This window comes from Macrobrachium rosenbergii, chromosome 6 (genome assembly GCF_040412425.1).
Source record: "Macrobrachium rosenbergii isolate ZJJX-2024 chromosome 6, ASM4041242v1, whole genome shotgun sequence".
In the NCBI taxonomy this organism is placed as follows: domain Eukaryota; kingdom Metazoa; phylum Arthropoda; class Malacostraca; order Decapoda; family Palaemonidae; genus Macrobrachium; species Macrobrachium rosenbergii.
In genome coordinates this window covers 10,910,911-10,930,141 of record NC_089746.1, presented here as the reverse complement: position 1 = coordinate 10,930,141, position 19,231 = coordinate 10,910,911, and the positions used below count along the sequence as shown (strand labels likewise).

General features: G+C 41.5%; 1 protein-coding gene across 5 annotated transcripts in view; it reads right to left on the bottom strand.

Moving 5' to 3' along the window:
- The window catches only part of LOC136839184 (protein maelstrom-like), a 49,242-nt gene extending 31,060 nt beyond the window's left edge, over window positions 1-18,182 (bottom strand). For 3 of the 5 annotated variants that reach the window (XM_067104892.1, XM_067104895.1, XM_067104893.1), the window contains exons 1-5: window positions 18,137-18,177; window positions 17,498-17,801; window positions 13,367-13,556; window positions 12,400-12,540; window positions 4,643-4,773 (exon numbers count right to left, since the gene is read on the bottom strand). In XM_067104892.1, coding sequence (XP_066960993.1) covers window positions 4,643-4,773; window positions 12,400-12,540; window positions 13,367-13,556; window positions 17,498-17,626 — 591 coding nt within the window. In that variant the 5' untranslated portion in view covers window positions 17,627-17,801; window positions 18,137-18,177. Of the gene's footprint in view, window positions 1-4,642; window positions 4,774-12,399; window positions 12,541-13,366; window positions 13,557-17,497; window positions 17,802-17,969; window positions 18,054-18,136 lie in introns of those variants that run through there. The other 2 variants (XM_067104896.1, XM_067104894.1) reach the window with 2 other exon arrangements.
- Between the last annotated feature and the right edge of the window lie 1,049 nt (window positions 18,183-19,231).

The window sequence follows — 19,231 nt, the reverse complement described above, 5'->3', positions numbered from 1 at the left end:
AGATAAAGAACCTTAAACGAACAAAGCAGAGTTTAAGCCTCAGACACGACTTCCGGAAGAAGAGAAATACTTATCTTTCCCGCCTAGGAAAACTTCCCGAGCTCGCCCATTGTTTTATCTGCAGCTACAGCCGAAAGAAAGAAAACACCTACACAATTATCTTAACATTAGAACTTCCGACAAATCTCACGAGGGAGCCCAAGGGAACGTAACGAGTCAAAGATCTTACTGCTAGAAATTTCAGGAAAAAAAGAAAAAGTACTGCAAAGTGCTGAGCGGTAGCAACAATAGCTGAAAACGGAAGAATCTTGACTTTCCGAAGGAATAAGAGAAACCAGCTATTACAGTTATGGCAAGACTAAAGATGGAATGACCTCCTTACGACACAGACTTCCCCATGTCAAGTTGACCTGGTAAAGCTACGGGTTGACTTCTGAAGCTGAAGGAAACACTGTTTAGACATAACTTTAGAGTGTCTGGACTGTCAGCTGTTCGCTCGGCAGTCGCCCGCAACTAGGTTCATCACGCAAGAGTTTGGATGATAATGGTGAAAATGCGGTTGTCTAAAAGATCCGCATGAGGAGGAATATCGGAACTTCCGTAAGCAGCATTAGGAATTCCGGAACCGAGGGTGTTAGAGCCAGCAAGGAGCTAGAGTCACAGACGTCTTGACACTACCGCAATTCCTGATTACCTGACAAATGAGACAGAATGGTGGAAAGTATACACCTCTAAGTTCTGATGATCTTGTTCCCCCCAAGTTCTCAGATACGACACGGCAGTTACGATGTCGCAAACCAGACCTATTATTGTGTTGCGCACTAGGACTGAGAAACACCTGAGGGCTTCCTTTATAGCCCTGAGGTTCCTGAAGGTTATGACTCCTCTCGTTCCCGATCCCTCCAGAGGCCCAAAACCTGGGTTCCTCCAAGGTTGCTCCCCAACCTTGATACGAGGCATCTGAGTACAGATGAACGTCGGGAAGAGGGGAGACCATAGACCTTCCGGATGTCAGATGCGCTTCTTCTGACTATCACAGACGATCTGACAAGCGAGAATCGTTCCAGATTATACCTGTATTCTCGATGTAGAAGTCCCAGCGATTTCTGAGACATACCTGAAGAGAAAGCATGCGGAGACACAAGAAGAGAGAGAGAGAGAGAGAGAGAGAGAGAGAGAGAGAGAGAGAGAGAGAGAGAGAGAGAGAGAGAGAGAGAGAGAGACATGAGTTAGAAGCAACAAGTTTGTTATACTGGCCACATCCCTTGAACCCGGAGCAGCCACACTAAACATAGCTTGCTGTGACGCTACTGCTGACGACGGCTACACGAAATAGACCATGGAGGAAATATCCTCCTCCCTAAAAGACTGTTGCAGAGCACAAAAGGCGCCCACAACAGAACCCTCTCCAAATGTCCGGATAGTGAGGCGGAAGCTTCAAAAGAAGCCCCTCCTCTTCTGCCAAAGAACGTTGTATAGTCAGGCGACATGTTAACCTGGTATGCCAGCCTTACTGACACCGAAGTGAAGAGGTGTCAGGCAGTACCGGACCGGAGGGAGAAATCATCTTGTTTGAGCAACTATCGGTTCTGTCGTATATAGCGACTTGAACATCATTGCTTCGGTAGTGTACGCTCCTCCGGAACCTTGGATTGAGGATACGTGAGGATGAAGTCTACCATCTGCTTATACTCATTCTCATTGGCTGAAGGAGAACTAATATCCGGTACCGGATCCTCTACTTCAAATGAACAATCCTTGTCGGACTGGTTCGACCGAGCTGGAGGATTGTCGGACTGGCCCGACCGAGCCGAAACAGGAAAGAGGCAGGCCGATCCCTAGCAAACGCCGAACTCAAAAACCCGGAACTTGCCACACCTGGGTGCGTGAGAAGGACACCTGACGTATCAATCGCGAACATACTGGAGGAACCAAAGTCTAGGTTGAGCAAACCCCGCACCACCCAACAGGGATGACGCAACACCTGGGCAGACCACGCCCACTCCTGAGAGAGAAGAGGCTGCAACACCCGAACCACTCAAATCCGGATGTATCAAAACCGCATGAGAGTGGGAATCCGGAACTGAAGACCCGGAACCAACATGGATGCCTAGACGGAGGGGCAGAGAAAACCCGCCGGAAAGCTGAGAAAGAAGAAGCCGGAGGAGGGAAGAAGGAAGAAGCCACACTCGGAGTAACCACCGGAGCGCCCAACGCCGACGTTGGACAGATGGAGAAGGTCCCAACCGGACCGAAACTCAAAGGAGTATTGAAGGGGAAGTTACGAGGTACCGAACCGAAGGTAACAGAAGAAGGTAATTACCAACTATCCTGGAGAATGGAAAGGCTGCGGAAACTATCGGTGCTGATACACTGAACACTGGCGCAGGCGAATCGCAGACTGCCGTAATATCTGCAAGAATCGCGGAAGATACATTACAGTTAGGAACCCATAAAGAATGAAATAAGGAGTTGCTGACGCCTCCGCAAACAACTGAGAAGCAACTAGACCGGATGCCTGAGAAACCACCGGATTTGCAAAAGGTGATAAGACGACGGACCCGTAAAAAGTACCCCTTCCCTTAACCCCAAACAGAGAGAGGGGGGCCCCTGAGCTCTAAAATACAGTGTTGAAGCAAGAAAGCCTTGCTCTGCCGAGTTAAAAGCCCAGAAAACAGGATGCGCAACAAAGACCCCGAGAGCCCCCCAAAGAGTGGACCGAAAAGAATATTGAGAAGGGCAATGGAAGAAGGCTTAGAAGCAAAAGGGGGAAAAACGGGAAAATTTCCGTAACGGCCGAAGAGGCCATAGACTTCAAAGAAAATAGACTGGTTCTGTTCCCCCTGCCCCTGATAATCTTGATAGACATTATCAAATCAGAAAATTCAAAGAAAAATAGCCTGGTCCTGTTCCCCCCGCCCCTGATAATCTTGATAGACATTATCAAATCAGAAAATTCTTTAAGACATGATCATGAATATTGGAAAAACCCGATCGCCAGAATTACCACCATCGCAAGACAAACGAAATTTTGAACCCCCAAAGGAAAAAGGAACCTTCGAAGGAGGAGTATTCAAGGAAATACAAAAATTCAGAACCAGATACATCAGAAAGCAAATCTGAACGACCCTCCACGGATCTGGAAACCTTTGTTGCACATAGCACGAAGCAGGAAATAAAACCGATGATTGATCTGAATGAGAGACCTAAACCCAAAGAAGACCACGCTCAACTACTTTCCTGAATACTTCCTAATTAGAATTCCTACCCTTCTGAGTGATTCCTAATTCTAAATCCACCTTAGAACTTACGCTTTTAGAGGGAAGGGGGAAATCTGCTACCAACACTGCCTGCTCCGCGCCGGGGGGGCCGGCAGATCCTACCTTCGAGGTTTGCGGTTCTCCATGACCCCAGGAACCTGTTAGGGCTGGTTCTGGAACAGGCAGGGGGGCTGAAAAAGAATGATTAGTATCTACAACACTATTACTACTATCCTTATCTCTAGTTTCCGTTAATTTAGTCAAAGCTAGAAAAATAGACTAGACATACTCAGCTAGTAACTTGTCCTCTAACTTTTTGAATAATTCTTCCATCTGATCTACCGACCAAGACTCGCCGCCTATCTGACTGATACTACACTGTGTCTTCCTACATAAAAACACAAACAGAATGTCGATCGTGTTTGAGGGTACTCATCCTACGCTTGCAGGACGTGTAGGGACGATGAGCGTCAGCATCTCCAACAGTAGAAGGCTCTGTTGTCGAAGATGTAAACGAAGTTGAAGTATTGGCGCTAGCAGACAGTGGCGTCTTCTTGTTTGACTTATCCAATCAAATCCAAAGTACCGATCCCAAAGTCAAAATCGGGAGAGAAGTTCCAAATCCCATCATTAAAGTATCCATCCAGGAGAAAATGCGTTGAAAACAGTCCAAATCATGATCTGATGTCCAAAAACTTGAATGGGGGTCGGGCTAAATGATCAAAAGTTCGCCTGATGCGGGACACACCCACACAGCATGGCGAACAAAAAGCAATTGGGGATCTCGGCCTCACTCGGCCGGGACTTGCAGCAGTGTTGCCAACGGTACTTCAGGTAACTCATTTGACAAGATTTTCCTGTAAGCGTTGGTAACGCTGACAGTTTATTACCCACTTAGTGGGTAAAAGCTATGGGGATGTAGTTCGGGCTGGTCAGTGACCAGAGCTAATTCAGGTGTTCAGGGAGTGTATTGCAATATGGCATATTTATTGCACAGTGAAAGACATTTTTGCTGAGAATATGCTGCACTAATGGATGTAGGTATAGTCAAAATATATTGTCCAGACTTACATAGGTATTCAACATCAAGCTACCGTATCTAGATATTTTCAGAAGGAACTGTAGGTGTGTGCATATGCAAGTGTATCACAACCCTAGTGCAACTGTCTCTAAACAGGATCTGAATGCACAGCCTGGCTTTTTTAACACTTGCCAGTTGCTCCACAATGCTGTAGATCAAGGTCTGATTTTGAAAGGTATTTTTATCATGAACATAAATGTTAAAATACAATATAAACTTATGTCAACATTATTTTCCCTTTCTCCAGTGTCAACCCCACCTTCAACAAAAACTGAAGCAATTTCTCATACTTTCGCCATACCTCTAATAAAAACTGCATCAATCCACGCAACACCTCCTTTAGATCAGTTACTCCCACATTGCCACCCAGCAAACAATGTGTTCTTTCTGACAACTCTTTGGCTGTATAGGCATAACATACTGGTATGTTTGCTGAAAAAAAGGAAATATTCAAAATGAAAACACCTACAATGTCACAACAAATGTGTACAGTATATACAATATGTTAATTTTAAAAAATTGTGCATGGCAACTGCCTACTATTTTACGGAATTTGATTTCTAGATGTAAAACAATCAATCACTTTATTTACTGCAAGCAAGTGAAAACAAACATCCTACATGAGAAATATCTAATCCAAAGATGTGATAGTGAACAATGCACAATAAAAACATAATTTGGTCCTGTATGAAATTTCTTACATATACTTCACAATACAAAACAAGACCTGTAGCTCTGAAGCTCCAACAAAAATTAAGTTTACATAATTTGGGTCTGTATCCCAGGAAATGCAGTTTCAAATGCATCCCAATAAAGTTCTGTGGGACTTTTGGCTGATAGCTCTCTTTAGATCTAGTTAGTTTTCCACAAAAGAACTTGGTCTCTTAACAACTGAACCATGCTGTAAATACAGTTCAAAAGGATGACTTTTATTCAGTCTTTAGAAATTGCATCTGGTTTGAAATGCTTCTCCCTAGGAAACTTGACTTGAGTACTACACCTTTACAATACACTGTAAATAGTTTCAAAGCCCCACTTCTCAGATAATACCACAGACAACCCAAGTCTTCAGAGAAATAAAATATAAATAAGTATCAATACTGTACTAACAACCACTGCACGATATTTATACAAATACACTGCATGATATTTATACAAATAATCTAACATTAAGAGAAGTGACCACAAAAATAAGGTCTGACAAATCCTGGTTCGACAATATGTCCTTTCCTTTATGGCGAAAAACTGAGCTAAGAATAGCTCTGTATCCTTTAATGGTAAAGGTGGAAAGTCCTTTAGTTCCGGAGCGTAGGAACAGAAGAAAGTCCGCTATTTCTGCTACAGAGATCTCAGAAGAGGACACGTTGTCTGCGCCAGGACCTGAAGATGGACCATTTTTCCTGGTAGACGTTATCTGAAGACTGTTTCTACACCTTGCAATTGCGTCTGCAGCCTCTTGAAAAGCCCTTCTTTCGGAGCAGTTGCCTAACAATTTGAACCCTGTTAGGGCTACACCAGGACCCGAAGATGGACCATTTTTCCTGGTAGACATTATCTGAAGACTGTTTCTACACTTTGCAATTGCGTCTGCAGCCGCTCTTGAAAAGCCCTTCTTTCGGAGCAGTCGCCTAACAATTTGAACCCTGTCAGGGCTAGAGAAGACAGATTTTGGTAGAACCGATGTAAGTGAGGTTGCCTGAGTTGTTGTTGCTTTTGTGGCAGCAGTCTCAGGAAGTCCGCAAGAAGTTCTAGTAGATCTGGGAACCACTCTTTTACTGGCCAGAAGGGGGCTATCAAGATCATGGATAGGTTTTGGTGAGACCGGAATTTGTTGATGACTTGCCTCACTAGACTGACTGGGAGAAAGGGATACAGATTTTTGTTGGACCAATCCTGCCAAGGGATCTGGAACTGGTGAGCATAAGAGAGGAAGTCGGTAATTTCTGGAGGACGTGAACAAATCTACCATGGGTTTCCCCAAGAGCTTCCACAGATCCAGACAAACCAACGGGTCTAATGTCCATTCTGTGGGAAGGATCTGTCTTTGATGGCTCAATTCGTCCGCGAGAACGTCGAGTCTCCCCTGGATAAAACGCGTTGCCACTTGAGTGTCGTTCTGGTGTAACCAAAGAAGAAGGTCCCTTGCCGCTTCGTACAGGGAGAAAGAGTGGGTTCCTCCTTGTTTCTTGATGTACGCCAGTGCCGTCGTGTTGTCTGAATGCACTGCTACTGTCCTCCCCCGAAATTCTGAAGCGAAGCACTGTAGGCCCAGAAATATCGCCTGTAATTCTTTAAGTTGATGTGCCAGTTTTGCTGTTCCTGAGACCAGGTCCCTGACACTTCTTTTAATCCAAAAAGAGCTCCCCAACCTAGGTTCGATGTGTCTGAAAAGAACTCTAGGCTAGGGTTCAGAGGATGAAGAGATTTCCCTTCTGATAGTCTTTTCCTGGAATTCCACCAACGAAGATCCTCCTTGATTTCCATCATTATCAGGAACAAGAACGAGTACGGAAACTTTTTCCTGTTCCAGCTGGCTCTGAGGAAGAACTGGAGAGGTCTCAGGTGAAGTCTTCCCAGAGTGACGAATTGTTCCATGGATGAGAAGGTACCTAGAAGACTCATCCACTGATTGACCGAGCAAAAGTTTACATTCAGAAATTCTTCCACTGTCTAGAGACACTTTTCCCTTTTCTTCGGGACTGGAAAAACCCGAAAATCCTGAGAGTTGATTGTCATCCCTAAATAAGGAATCTCCTGAGAAGGCGTCAGGAGAGACTTGTCCCGATTGATGAGAAGGCCCAATCCTTGAGTCAAGAGGAGAGTTGTGTGAACGTCCTCTGTACATTGAGCTTTCAAGCGGGAACGTAGTAGCCAGTCATCTAGATATAGGGAGATCTTTATCCCCCCCTCAAATGAAGCCATTTCACTAGGGGAGCCCATACCCTGGTGAACACTTGCGGAGCTGTTGAGAGGCCGAAGCAAAGAGCCCGAAATTGGAACACCTTGCCCTGAAACACAAACCTGAGGTACTTTCTCGAAGTTGGAGAATGGATGCAAGGACCGAATGGTTTGTTTCCATCTTGAATGTTGTCTTTTTGACATAGACATATAGAGCACGTAGGTCCAAAACGGGTCTCCAGCCCCCCGATGACTTGGGCACCACAAAGAAATGGCTGTAGAATCCTGGAGAATGAATATCCTCTACTAACTCTATAGCCTTTTTCTGAACAAGGGACTCCACCTCTAGCAAGAGAGCAGCAAATCTCTCTGAGCCTGGAGAGTAAGCTGTCAATTCGACAGGCTTGCAGATTAGAAGAGGTTTGTTCAAAAAGGGGAGTGTAGCCCTCCTTCAGGACAGACACTATCCAAAATTCCACTCCCTTTTGTTCCCACTGTTCCCAAAAGTGAAGGAGCCGCGTTCCTACTTGAGTACGGAGGACTATGTTTTCATTTCTTGGAGTAAGACTTGGAAGAGGACTTCTTGATGGAACGCTGTGGGAAACGGGTATAAGTTTTTGTTCTAGTCTGGGATCTAGAACAGGAGCTCCGAAAGGAAGTAGGTTGCAGTGGAGATGAAGATCTGGGAGGAAGAGTCGCAGAATCCTTGGGGCGTCACACAGATTGGGAAAGCAGGTCCCGAGTGTTCTTTTTCTGCAGGTCAGAGGTGATGTCCAGTACTGTAGCCTGTGGAAAAAGACAAGTGTTGTCCAAGGGGGTGAATAGGGGGGCCTACCTCTGAGACGGAGTGACGCCTCTTGAAGTAAAGGAGCACCAAAGCTCCCTCTTCTTAAGAAGATCCATGGCGTACAGACTGGCTAACTCCTGCATGCTATCGCGAATGCCCCTGTCAACACAGGAAAGTACTCCCAAGTGATTCGACGAGATTTCTTGAGGTAGCAAAGAGCACTCTCTAAGTTTGCATGCCAGAGTGTCCACCGCCCAGTCAAGGAAGCTCATCACTTTGAACACCTTAAAAATATTTTCAAGAAGGTGCGCAAGTTCCGAGGCTGAGAACATAATTTTGGCTAAGGAGAAAGCCGATCTCCTAGCCGAATCGATAAGGCCGGAGAAGCCTCCCTGAGAGGAGGCAGAGACTCCCAGGGAAGGAGCTTCTCCAGTCGCATAAAACCTGTAGCTTGACCTGGACAAATTGGAAGGAGGGAAACGAAAAACTGCTTTGCCTTGTTCCCTCTTCTCAGAAAACCACCTTTCTACTTCATCCAGTGCCTTCTTTGCTGAAGAGGAAAGAACTAATTTAGGTAATTTCAAAGGACCGACTGATGGGGCTTCCATAAAGAAGGTTGAAGCAGGAATGGAGGAAGCAGCTGGTGAAAAGAAGCTAGGATAAGTTGCTAGCAGGAATCTCAACAGCGCAGAGTACGCCAACGAAGGAGCATCTTGTTCTGGAACAACTTCTTCCTCAGAAGAGACGGGATAAAGAGATAAGTCTGCTGTCATCTGAGTCGTAGGAGGAGTCTTCTGAAGCAAACTGAGAATATTATCCAGTTTGCTCTGAATCAGGTCAACTGGCAGAGGAACACCATCCGAGACGACACTACTAAGAAGTGGTGGAGGAGAGGGCGCCAATGGGTGTTCGGGGGGTGCTGTCGAGACAGGAGTCAAGAGATGAAACCTGTTGGAGAATGGGCGCCAGCGGGCACTCAACCGCAAACGGGAGACTGGGTGCTACGACACCAGTTGCTGGCCGCTCGGGCATTGATTTTAGAGATGAAGGCGCTGGGTGCACAACCCCTGAAGATGAAGAGAATTGTTCCGGGGTGTCCCAGTGACTACAAGATGGATGCGCTGAATCCTTGTTCTTCTTACAAGGACAGAGGAAGAAATCTTAAACTCCACTGCACGCCTTTTCAGTGGGTGTGAGTTGTCCACATAGCGCTGTGCGTGCCTCAGACTAGAATCTTGGAGCTGGAGGACATACAATGAGCGCTCACTTGCAGGCCTTTCCAACGGCCTTTGGTTGCAGGCTGGGATTTGTCAAGAGGCTGAACCGAGGGGGAGACTGCTCGGGGGGTCAGACCCCACCTAACTCCCTTAGGCTGCCAGTTTGACTCCTCCCAGGTGCTGGAGATTATGTCAGGGACCTTGGCCTAGGAGAATTGGCGGGCTGAACAGCCACAGCCACCTCCTCCACTATCACTGCACTCGCACTGGGCGCCACAGGAGGTTCTGACTCACTTTTGTCCATTTGCACTTTCACCAACGATGCTAATTTAGCGATCGATTGAGCAATCAACTTGAAACGAGTGTCGATTTTCGACTCCAGACTGATGACAGTGTTGGGGTCGGAAACGTGAGCGCCAGATAAAGGAGAGGGTTGCACAGGTGGAGGAGATGGAATGGGAATGGAAGAAATTACAGGAGCCATTGCATCCGACTTAGCAGATGAATCCTGACTTGCTAAAGCTTTACTAGATTCCCTAGCCATAGCTTTCCCCCTTCCTATCTCTAGCTAGTTTCTTGAGATGTGCATCTAAAGCCTTCCACTTCTTAATATCCCAGTCATTACACTCCTCACAATGTAAATCTACTGAACATGTTTGTCCTCTACACAGATTACAAACAGTGTGCGAATCGTAAGATTCTTTAGATAGTCTAGTATTCTAGCCTTTGCTGCAATACCTAATACTAGAACTACTAGTGTCAGACATCCTAGAAAAGTCTAAGTCCAAAAAAGGGGCAAAGAGTTGTCAACCAATGATCAAAATTCGCCTAACACTACAGTCATACTTCGAACTTACATGAGGTTAGGTTCCAGAACCCCTCGCGCAGGGTGAATTTTCGCGTAAGTTTGGCATGGTCTCTAAAAATGCTAAAAAATGCTTATTTCTAAAGTTTAAACACTAAATATGCCCTAATCATGCTCCCAAATTATTAAGTTAACTTTTAAATGGAATTAAAGTTACTGTAATTTCATTTAAAAGTTAGGTTAATAGAAGGCCCTTAAAAAAGAAATAAATGGTTTACATAAAAATTGAGAGTTGTAAGAAAATTTCTCTCTCGCTCCCCTTCCAACCGATCTATTTTTAGAATCATCTCAACCTCTTTTTAGCAACTTTTTTATTCTGCGTCTCTTTCTCTTTGTTCTGAAATGCTTTTTCATGAACAATGTTTTATATTTTGACTAAAATACAACTCTTAGTTATTATGTCTCTATGTTTTAGAACGCATTTGCAACACTAGTGCATTTAAACTTCGTAGACGATACAGGTCAAATTAGATCAATTTAAACTATCTACTGTACAGGTAAAGATGTACAGAGAATTAATAAGTTGTAAAAATGTGTGAGTGCTAACTATGTGAGAGAGAGAGAGAGAGAACCAACACGAACGGTAAAGAATCGCCTGGTTCAAGGGTTGTCCTTACTTAAGAGAGTGAAATTATTTATCAGTTATTATGGAGACTGAGAGAATAACACAAGAGAGAGAGAGAGAGAGAGAGAGAGAGAGAGAGAGAGAGAGAGAGAGAGAGAGAGAGATTGTCCTTACTTGAAATGTCAAGTTATATTATTTATGAATTACAGTATTACGGAGAGAGAGAGAGAGAGAGAGAGAGAGAGAGAGAGAGAGAGAGAGAGAGAGAGAGAGAGAGAGAGAGAGAGAGAGAGAGAGAGAGAGAGAGTTAGCTTAATACATTACCCTTAAAAAAAGAAATAAATGGTTGACTTAAGAATATAGTGTGTGACTCTCCCCCATTCCACCAATCTATTTTTAGAAGTCTTCTCAACCCCGTTTTTACAAAACTTTTTTTTATTCTGTCACATTCTCTCTGTTCTGAAATGCTCTATGTCTCTATGTTTTAGAACTGCGCATTTACAGTTTGTAAACGGTACAGGTAAAATTAGATCAATTCAAAATTATCTACTGTACAGTTAAAGACATACAGAGAAACAGTGCAGTAATACGTAGGTTGGCTAACTTCGAACGAGAGAGAGAGAGAGATAACAGTTGTCCTTACTTAAGAGAGTGAAATTTTTTATGAATTATTACGGACAGAGAGAGAGAGAGAGAGAGAGAGAGAGAGAGAGAGAGAGAGAGAGAGAGAGAGAGAGAGAGAGAGAGAGAGAGAGAATTACAAGAAAAATTTGACCACTGATTAGCAACACTCTCATTCTTGTCATGTTAAATGACATGTCTGACAGCTTTGCCTTCCACCTTCTTACGAAAGATGAGGAAGAATTTGTTTTGTTCAAGATAATACAAATTTTGTATTACAGTTTTATTATTATTATTATTATTGTTATTATTATTATTATTATTATTATTATTTATTATTATTTAATTTTATTAATCTTATTAATATTTGAAAATTAGTACATATTATTACTTAAAAGTTTATTTATCATACAAATAAACATACCTGTTTACATGTACCATAAAAATTCATCTCAGAGAGAGAGAGAGTGAGAGAGAGAGAGAGAGAGAGAGAGAGAGAGAGAGAGAGAGAGAGAGAGAGAGAGAGAGAGAGAGAGAGAGAGAGAGAGAGAAATTATTACTTTTAATAATATTTAATGTTATTTAATTTACACATAAAAGCTTGAAAACTTATAAATTACATAAAAAAATTAAACAAACACTTTCGCTGGGTTTCTCAGTGTACGGAAATGTTCGTGTGTCTGTGAAAAACTCGTGTATGACCATTAGCTAGGTTCCAATAAAAAATTCGTGTGTCTGTGAATTCGTGCAACTCGAATCGCGCAAGTTCGAGGTATTACTGTATCTTAATTATGCCGAAAGGCTACGAAAATAAATACTTCACCAATTGAAGAAAAGGCAAACAACCAGCAAAGTATAAATTCCAAAATTCGAGCTGCTGCCAACCACAGTCCTTAAACCACAGCTGGCAGAAACAAATTGAAGCTCTTTGCTATGTTGAACCTTCTCTTACACCTGAAAGTGGGCAGGGCCCGTCGCCATAACCAAAACAAACTAGCATGACCCGCAAATTTCAAAATTTTGAGCTGCCGGTTAAAAGAAACTAATAGCTATGTGATTACTGGGTAAGTTACTTATATAAAAACACTGCATTATGGAAACCTACCTTCAAAAATCACATGGTGCTCTCTCTCAATTCCTTTGTTAAAAGTAAAGCATATTACTGATAATTCGGCTGGGACAGACCCAACCTCTGTCCTGCAATATTCGCTGGTACTAATAATAAAGATCCTGTGATGATGAAGTGCTACGAGAGAGAGAAAAAAAGTTGCTATTTAGGAAGGAAACTCGTTCATTTGAATACCTCTACAGTATTTAGACTATACCAGAAATGAAGGGTATCATATACCTACATCAATTTTAACCTATGACACCATTTTAAATCCTTACTACCAATACTATGAGCTTTACACGACTGAAATTTAAAGAGCGCTGAAAAACTAAAGGGGTAGCAACAGCTTCAAGTTATGTTATGAAATGAAATGGAGGCCTCTTTTGAGTTGAAGCAACCAGACTTGAGAACTCACATGTAACCTGACCAATATCTGCAGCTTGAAAATGCTCTCTTAATTTTCACATGGGCAAGAGGAGAACACTAGTCAAAGTGCTGTTACACAGGTCTGGTGAAGCCTGAGAGGCCAGGACATATTAACCACCAGAAACCTGAGCCAGGGCAGGCACAGGTTAACCTCTGTAAGCACGGTAAACGAAAGTGAGGATATGCCCTTATACAACTTCATTCCACCACCAAGTCTCTCTTCCTTTATAACCTTCCCTGATGTTACACCACAGAATTTTATCTGCTGGCTTCTGTATACCTTCTTTCAGCATTTCCACTGCTCACTAAGAATTTATTGAACTTTCTTTTTGCCATTTTTGCTACAATGTTTTTTATTCTTTATAAAGGTTCTTTTTTATCATCATTCTACCATTACTAAACCAGTTCAAAGTAATTTCTGTTGTTTCAAGACTCTCAAAAAAAAAAAGAAAATAAAGCATTAGCATTACTTGATCTAGAACAATATTCAACACTGTACTTGTTAATTAAACAAATCTGATGCAAAACAGCTTACCTCCACCATCTCTATGAAGCTGTATGGTATTTCCAATGTCCTTCAACATGGCATCCTCCTTTTTTCTTTTTTCCTCTGCCTTCTTCTGCAAGACGCTTAAGGGAATGCCACAGCAATCCTTTTTCTCAGCACTCCCTTTTGCTTCTCTGCTCAGCATTTCATAAGGTTGCTTCTGGGCTTCAGACAAATTCTGCATGAAGTTTACAGCATTAACTATTTTCCAAATTTAAAATAACTATGTACTAAAGTATCGAGTACTGTATTGGAGTTAACTCAAGTACCCCATAACACTATCACAATACTACCAATCACACAAGAGCCAAGCCACATCAGCCTGAAGTAAAGGAGGATAGAAAAAAAAAAATGAAAAAGTGATGAAGGAGGATAGAAAAAAAAAATGAAAAAGTGACGAAGGAGGATCAAAAAAAAAAAAAAAAAAAAATGAAAAAGTGATGAAGGAAGATAAAAAAAAAAATGAAAAAGTGATGGAGGAGGATAGAAAAAAAAATGAAAAAGTGATTTAAAGTATCTTTTTCTAATAGATGAAACTAAGTTCTTACCAGGAGATAAAGAATATAAAACTCGACGTATCTCAAACAATCCTGAGGCACTGACATTTTTCAAATATTGTACCCAATTAATTTGCATTTTTCCTACATATACAAACCAAAGCCCTTCATAAAATAGTATTCCTGGCATAAGATGGAAATGTTTGTTGAATGAATGTATGAAATTTGAGCCATATAGCCAGGTGCTCAGCCAGGGAGGCCATCCAGCAACATCATGCAAATCCCTTCCCAAAAACAACACCCTTCATCTGGCAGTAAATTTTGATGAATCTTGAAAGCTCCACGATATTGATACAAAAATTGTACCCAAAATCAGCACTATAGTAGCAGTCTGTGAGGTTTGACAGCAAAATGGAAGAAAGCTAATAGAATACAAAAGACTAAAGTATTATGAGAGAGAGATAATATTTAGATTTTAATTGGGGGAAATGGCATTCCTCTGGCTCAACATACCTCATGCCTGTCATACAGCTTGAACATAAAATATTCTATGGTTACACCTTGTGACTTCAACAGGCAATCTCTATCTGAGAGTGGAGATGGCTGTTGAAGCTTGGTAATCAGCTGGTTAAATTAGTGATATGTAAGAGTTGTGGATTATCCCTTTTTTCAACTTCCATTAAACCAACACCTCTCGTTTGGCATTAGGAACAGGGACAATTTGTGAATGTTTGCCTTATACATCTAGGAAGAACAATGAGAAGTAATCCTAAAATTTGAGGATCTCCTCCAGGCACTGACAAGCAAGTGTTCTATTTCCAACTGGAGAGTGAGCAATGGAAAAATGACTTCTGCAAACATCCTATACAACCAAACACTAACTTAGGTAAGCTGACAAGAGACTCCTGATCCAGGTGGTGTTTTTTCTGATAATCAGAAATGGAAAAAAATAGGAGGAACCTGTTCTTCCCATATGAGATATGGAAGTACAGGTCAGAAGGCAGTTATATGATAATAATGGGTTCAAAATAATAAAATGGATTCAGATGATAATGCTCTACCCTTGGCCTTTTCCTCTGTTAAAAACAGAGCTGAGGGCATTTCATCTTTTAAGCCAAAGTTCTTAAGGTGTGTCTACATGGTCCAACTGACACACTTCTGAAGTTATAGGAGAGTAATTTATGCAGTGTTGCAAAATCTGTAAAGCTATGTCCATATAATACCAAAAGCACCTAACATTGTGTATCCAGCAGCAGCATGATCTCATGCCCATATCACTGGTTCAATTTTGCTGATGACAATCATGTAAACTAGCTCATTTGCCACTGACAAAGCATTTTGCCTATTGGCCAGCCACCATCTGTATGGAAATTGTAGCAACTCTATTTGTTCAAGGACACTATCAAAGTGTGTAGATGCACCCTCACACAAAATCTTCCATTGCCTAACCTGAATTATGGTCACTTTCAAAATGTTCTTGGCCTGACTGCTGAGTCATTTGGAGATAAATGGGAAAACCTAAACTAAGGGGCGCCAGTCACTCTTCCATTTAACCCAAGCCTAGAAGAAGGTACTTACCTGTCCATGGGTCTAGGGCTAGTTAAGTACCCAACATCCTAGGTTAGGTTAGGTCAGGTCAGGTGGAGGGGCACAGAGGCAGCAAAGCCTACCCTGTACAGTTGGAATAGGTTAGGTTAAAGCCATCCTTGTATTTCACTTGCTTTGTGTTTTCCCAAACCCAAAAACCCCACTATCCCACTGTGGTGGTAGTGCCTGGGTATGCTGCGGGATAAAACGGAAGGGAAGCCTTGGGTGATTCTTGATTATGTAACCAAAATTTGAGTTTTGCCCACCCATTTAGCTTAGAAGGTAGCACTAAACTTGAAGAGCTGTTTTGAGTCTTTTGGTAAGCTGTGTAGTACTGGCTACCTGTGAGAAATATGCTTGCACCTGGAAAATGAGAAGCATGACTCTCGCCTCTATTCTGAGAGGTAACAAGATGACCGATGAAAAACAGTGAACAGTGCAAGGCAGGATAACGAAGCATCCTTTTTTTTTTTTTGTTTGTTTGTCCCAGTAGCAAGGACACTAGCTATCTGGAGTACTTACAGCATCGCATAATTTATGCCATAATATACAGTAAGAAAAGGAGAGTTTGTTTTAGTGAGCTTAAAGATATTTATAGGGGAAGCTGTCATAACAGCATTTTATGACCATTAATAATTTTTACGCTTCTTGACATTATTAAAGGCAGACCCTATTGTGGGCCACCCTTGCCTAGTTAACTTTATTGGTAGGAAAACTGAGTTTTATTTTCCCTCTCAGGCAACAAGTTCTGGAGTGGAGTGCAAGTCCCGAAGGTGATGTTCCCACGCAAGGATAGGGGAGAAATCGAGTCTCTGGTCACTTGTTTGTGAGAAATGTGGGATTCCTAAAATTTGTCTGCGAGAGAACCACACAGCGTGCAGAAGGACTGCCGAAGAATGAAAGCATCTCACAGAGGATGTTATACCCGGGATTCTTGTCAAAAGGTGTCAGTGTAAGAAAATGTTTGCCGAGGTAAAGGTGGAGTATTGAGAATTGATAGTTTTGAGGATGCCTGGAAATGTAGGCTAAGGTAAACCAAGTCATGTGTCTGAGAAACTGGATTAAGTTGTCTGGTGGTAGCCTACATTTGGAGAAACTTGATGTCTTTGGTACTACCTCAAGAGTTTTTTTGAGTGGTGCTGTAATGTATTTCACTTCGCCTGGGGCCATCATAGGCTAAGGCCAATGTTGATTTCAGTAGGCGGTACTGTGAACAGTGCAGGTGTATATTTTATTAAGTGAATGCCATTTGTTTTGTATACCTTTGGTGATAATAAAGGTGTTCTTAGTGTATGTAAGCCTGTTTCTTTTGTTACCCACAAAGCAGTATCATGGGGTGACAGTATGAACCTACATGGCAAAACAGAACACCTCCTTACAGCCCACTACTGTACATTCAAATACGCTTAGTATAACTATTTTTTTTTTTTTTGCTGTTGGCATCCTACCCAAAAGTGTATGAAATATAAAAAGGAGTAAGTTGTAGATGAGACTACCACAGCACAGAGTAGTCATAATAAAGTAAAAAGGTATAATTTTATGTGCCACAGTCCACCCCCTCATGGTCCCCTAAATTGTAGGATTTAAGGGTGGGGTCCAGTATTGATAATATTACTCATTTGCTATTGAACCAAATGTCAGAAGCATTCAATGCATGTATATATTACAAAAAAGCAAAATATTTACAAGTCTGCAGAATAATATGCCTAATGGTTTAAAGTGAGATAATACCAGACAGTTGCACAAAAACTCTGTTCTGTGAAACCTATAGCCTACATGATATCCTGTTGCCTAAGAAAAGGATATGCTGATATCTAACTGGGCCATTTTCCAATGTCACACCACTTTCGGTTTTGGTTAGGTTAAGAAGTATCCCTATTGAAATGTATTGGGCTATAGATAGCCTACTTTTAAGTTGCCTCAAGTCAACAGGAAATCTCGTGTGCAACTCTTACATAGCACCCTAGATTAATATCCAACTAGCCTAGAGTATCAAGACAAAAATTTATAACAAAAGCTTTGTTGTTCTACTTACCTTCCAGTCAGCATGAACTAGCGACGGCAAATCTTTCATGGAAACTTTCTTCCCCACTAACTTTTCCACCTCTGGTTTCACGGCCACCATATAAAAATAAAATGCGGTTTGATTCTTTTTCTTTCCCATTTTTAACGCCCGTCAACAAATTTGCAGCGTCTTCCGAACTTAGGAGTATTGTATTGAGATGTTAGATAATGTGGTTTTCCTGACTTTCGTATGCAAGTACCCACGACTCCAGAATGCGACAATCCTAAATCCAATAATGTTGATGTTCGATTATGTTACTTCGACTTCAATCGACCTGAAAAGTAATTTACTTAGCGATTTTTCCAAGGTTAACATTTACTGTCTATAACACAAAATGCATCTGAAAACAACATCGGGGCTTTTATCTTATATCAACTAGATTTATTATAGATTCTCTAGACATTCTCACAACGCCTGGGATTTGTAGGTTAGTAAACCGAACATTTTTTTTCCATGCCGTGGCAAGGATGCAGCACAAGGGAGAGGCTGAAAATCAACACTAAAGAGGTGCTTGAGTATCTAGACAGCAATGGCTTGGTCCAGAAATATAACAACTTTTGATACGGCGAATTATTTTTGTATGCTGTTTTTATCCTATCTATTATTAACCTCAGCATTTGGAACACTCTTTGAACTGTGTACTTGACTGTAAAGCAACGACAGCATAGCACAGCAGGTGATAAGATACGTTATCGCTACATTTGTATATTATCAGTGAGGCGATATTTATCACGCCACTATATAAGGTGCCTAATTAACATAAAATAGGCCAGTAATAAGGTACAATCGGGAAATATGTGAATCAGTTCATCTAACAGAACAGTATACATACTTCACAACAATATAAGAAAATTTGTCAAATGACAACACTATTGATCCACTTCTTATTATATCCAATCATGGCATTTGTATAATTTTATAATATAAAATTTTGATATTAACAAAGGTATGCAAAAGACAGGACTAATCTTAGATGAAGACGAAATTAGTATGTGTCAGTTTTTTCTGTATATTTTGATTTTGTGAGTACAATCGCCTCTAGAAATATCTGACGAAATATTTTTGTATTAAATGACACCTCTCTCTCTCTCTCTCTCTCTCTCTCTCTCTCTCTCTCTCTCTCTCTCTCTCTCTCTCTCTCTCTCTCTCTCTCTCTCGTTGATTCAGGTTTAATATCCGTACCTTCGAAGCTGAATGTTGACTGTTAGTGTTTATGGAGTTGTTTGCACAGTAATTTAATACATCAGACCATCCATTATTATTATTATTATTATTATTATTATTATTATTATTATTATTATTATTATTGTTGTTGTTGTTGTTGTTGTTGTTGTTCATGCTATAACGCTAGTTGGAAAAACAAAAGAGCTCTAACAAGGAAAGTGACCGGTATGGAAAAAATAGAGAAGTGAAGAATGAAGTACATAAGGAAATTAACGAATACAAATGAGATAAGACAATTATTCTGTTAAACGAGTCACATGTGAGCCTGCACAATACAATACATTTGTACTTTGTTTAACTTCGTTACTTCCAACGATTCAATGACGTAACTTGGTTACAATTGTAGCAAAATTCTAGAAAACCGTGCGGTATGAGCCTCTCAAAAGAAAAGTCAAGACTCATTTGAGTTGTCTGTATGTCTAATACTATATGGCGGTGAGTATAGTCTAGGAAGCTCTTAATATAAAGGATGACCAGAAT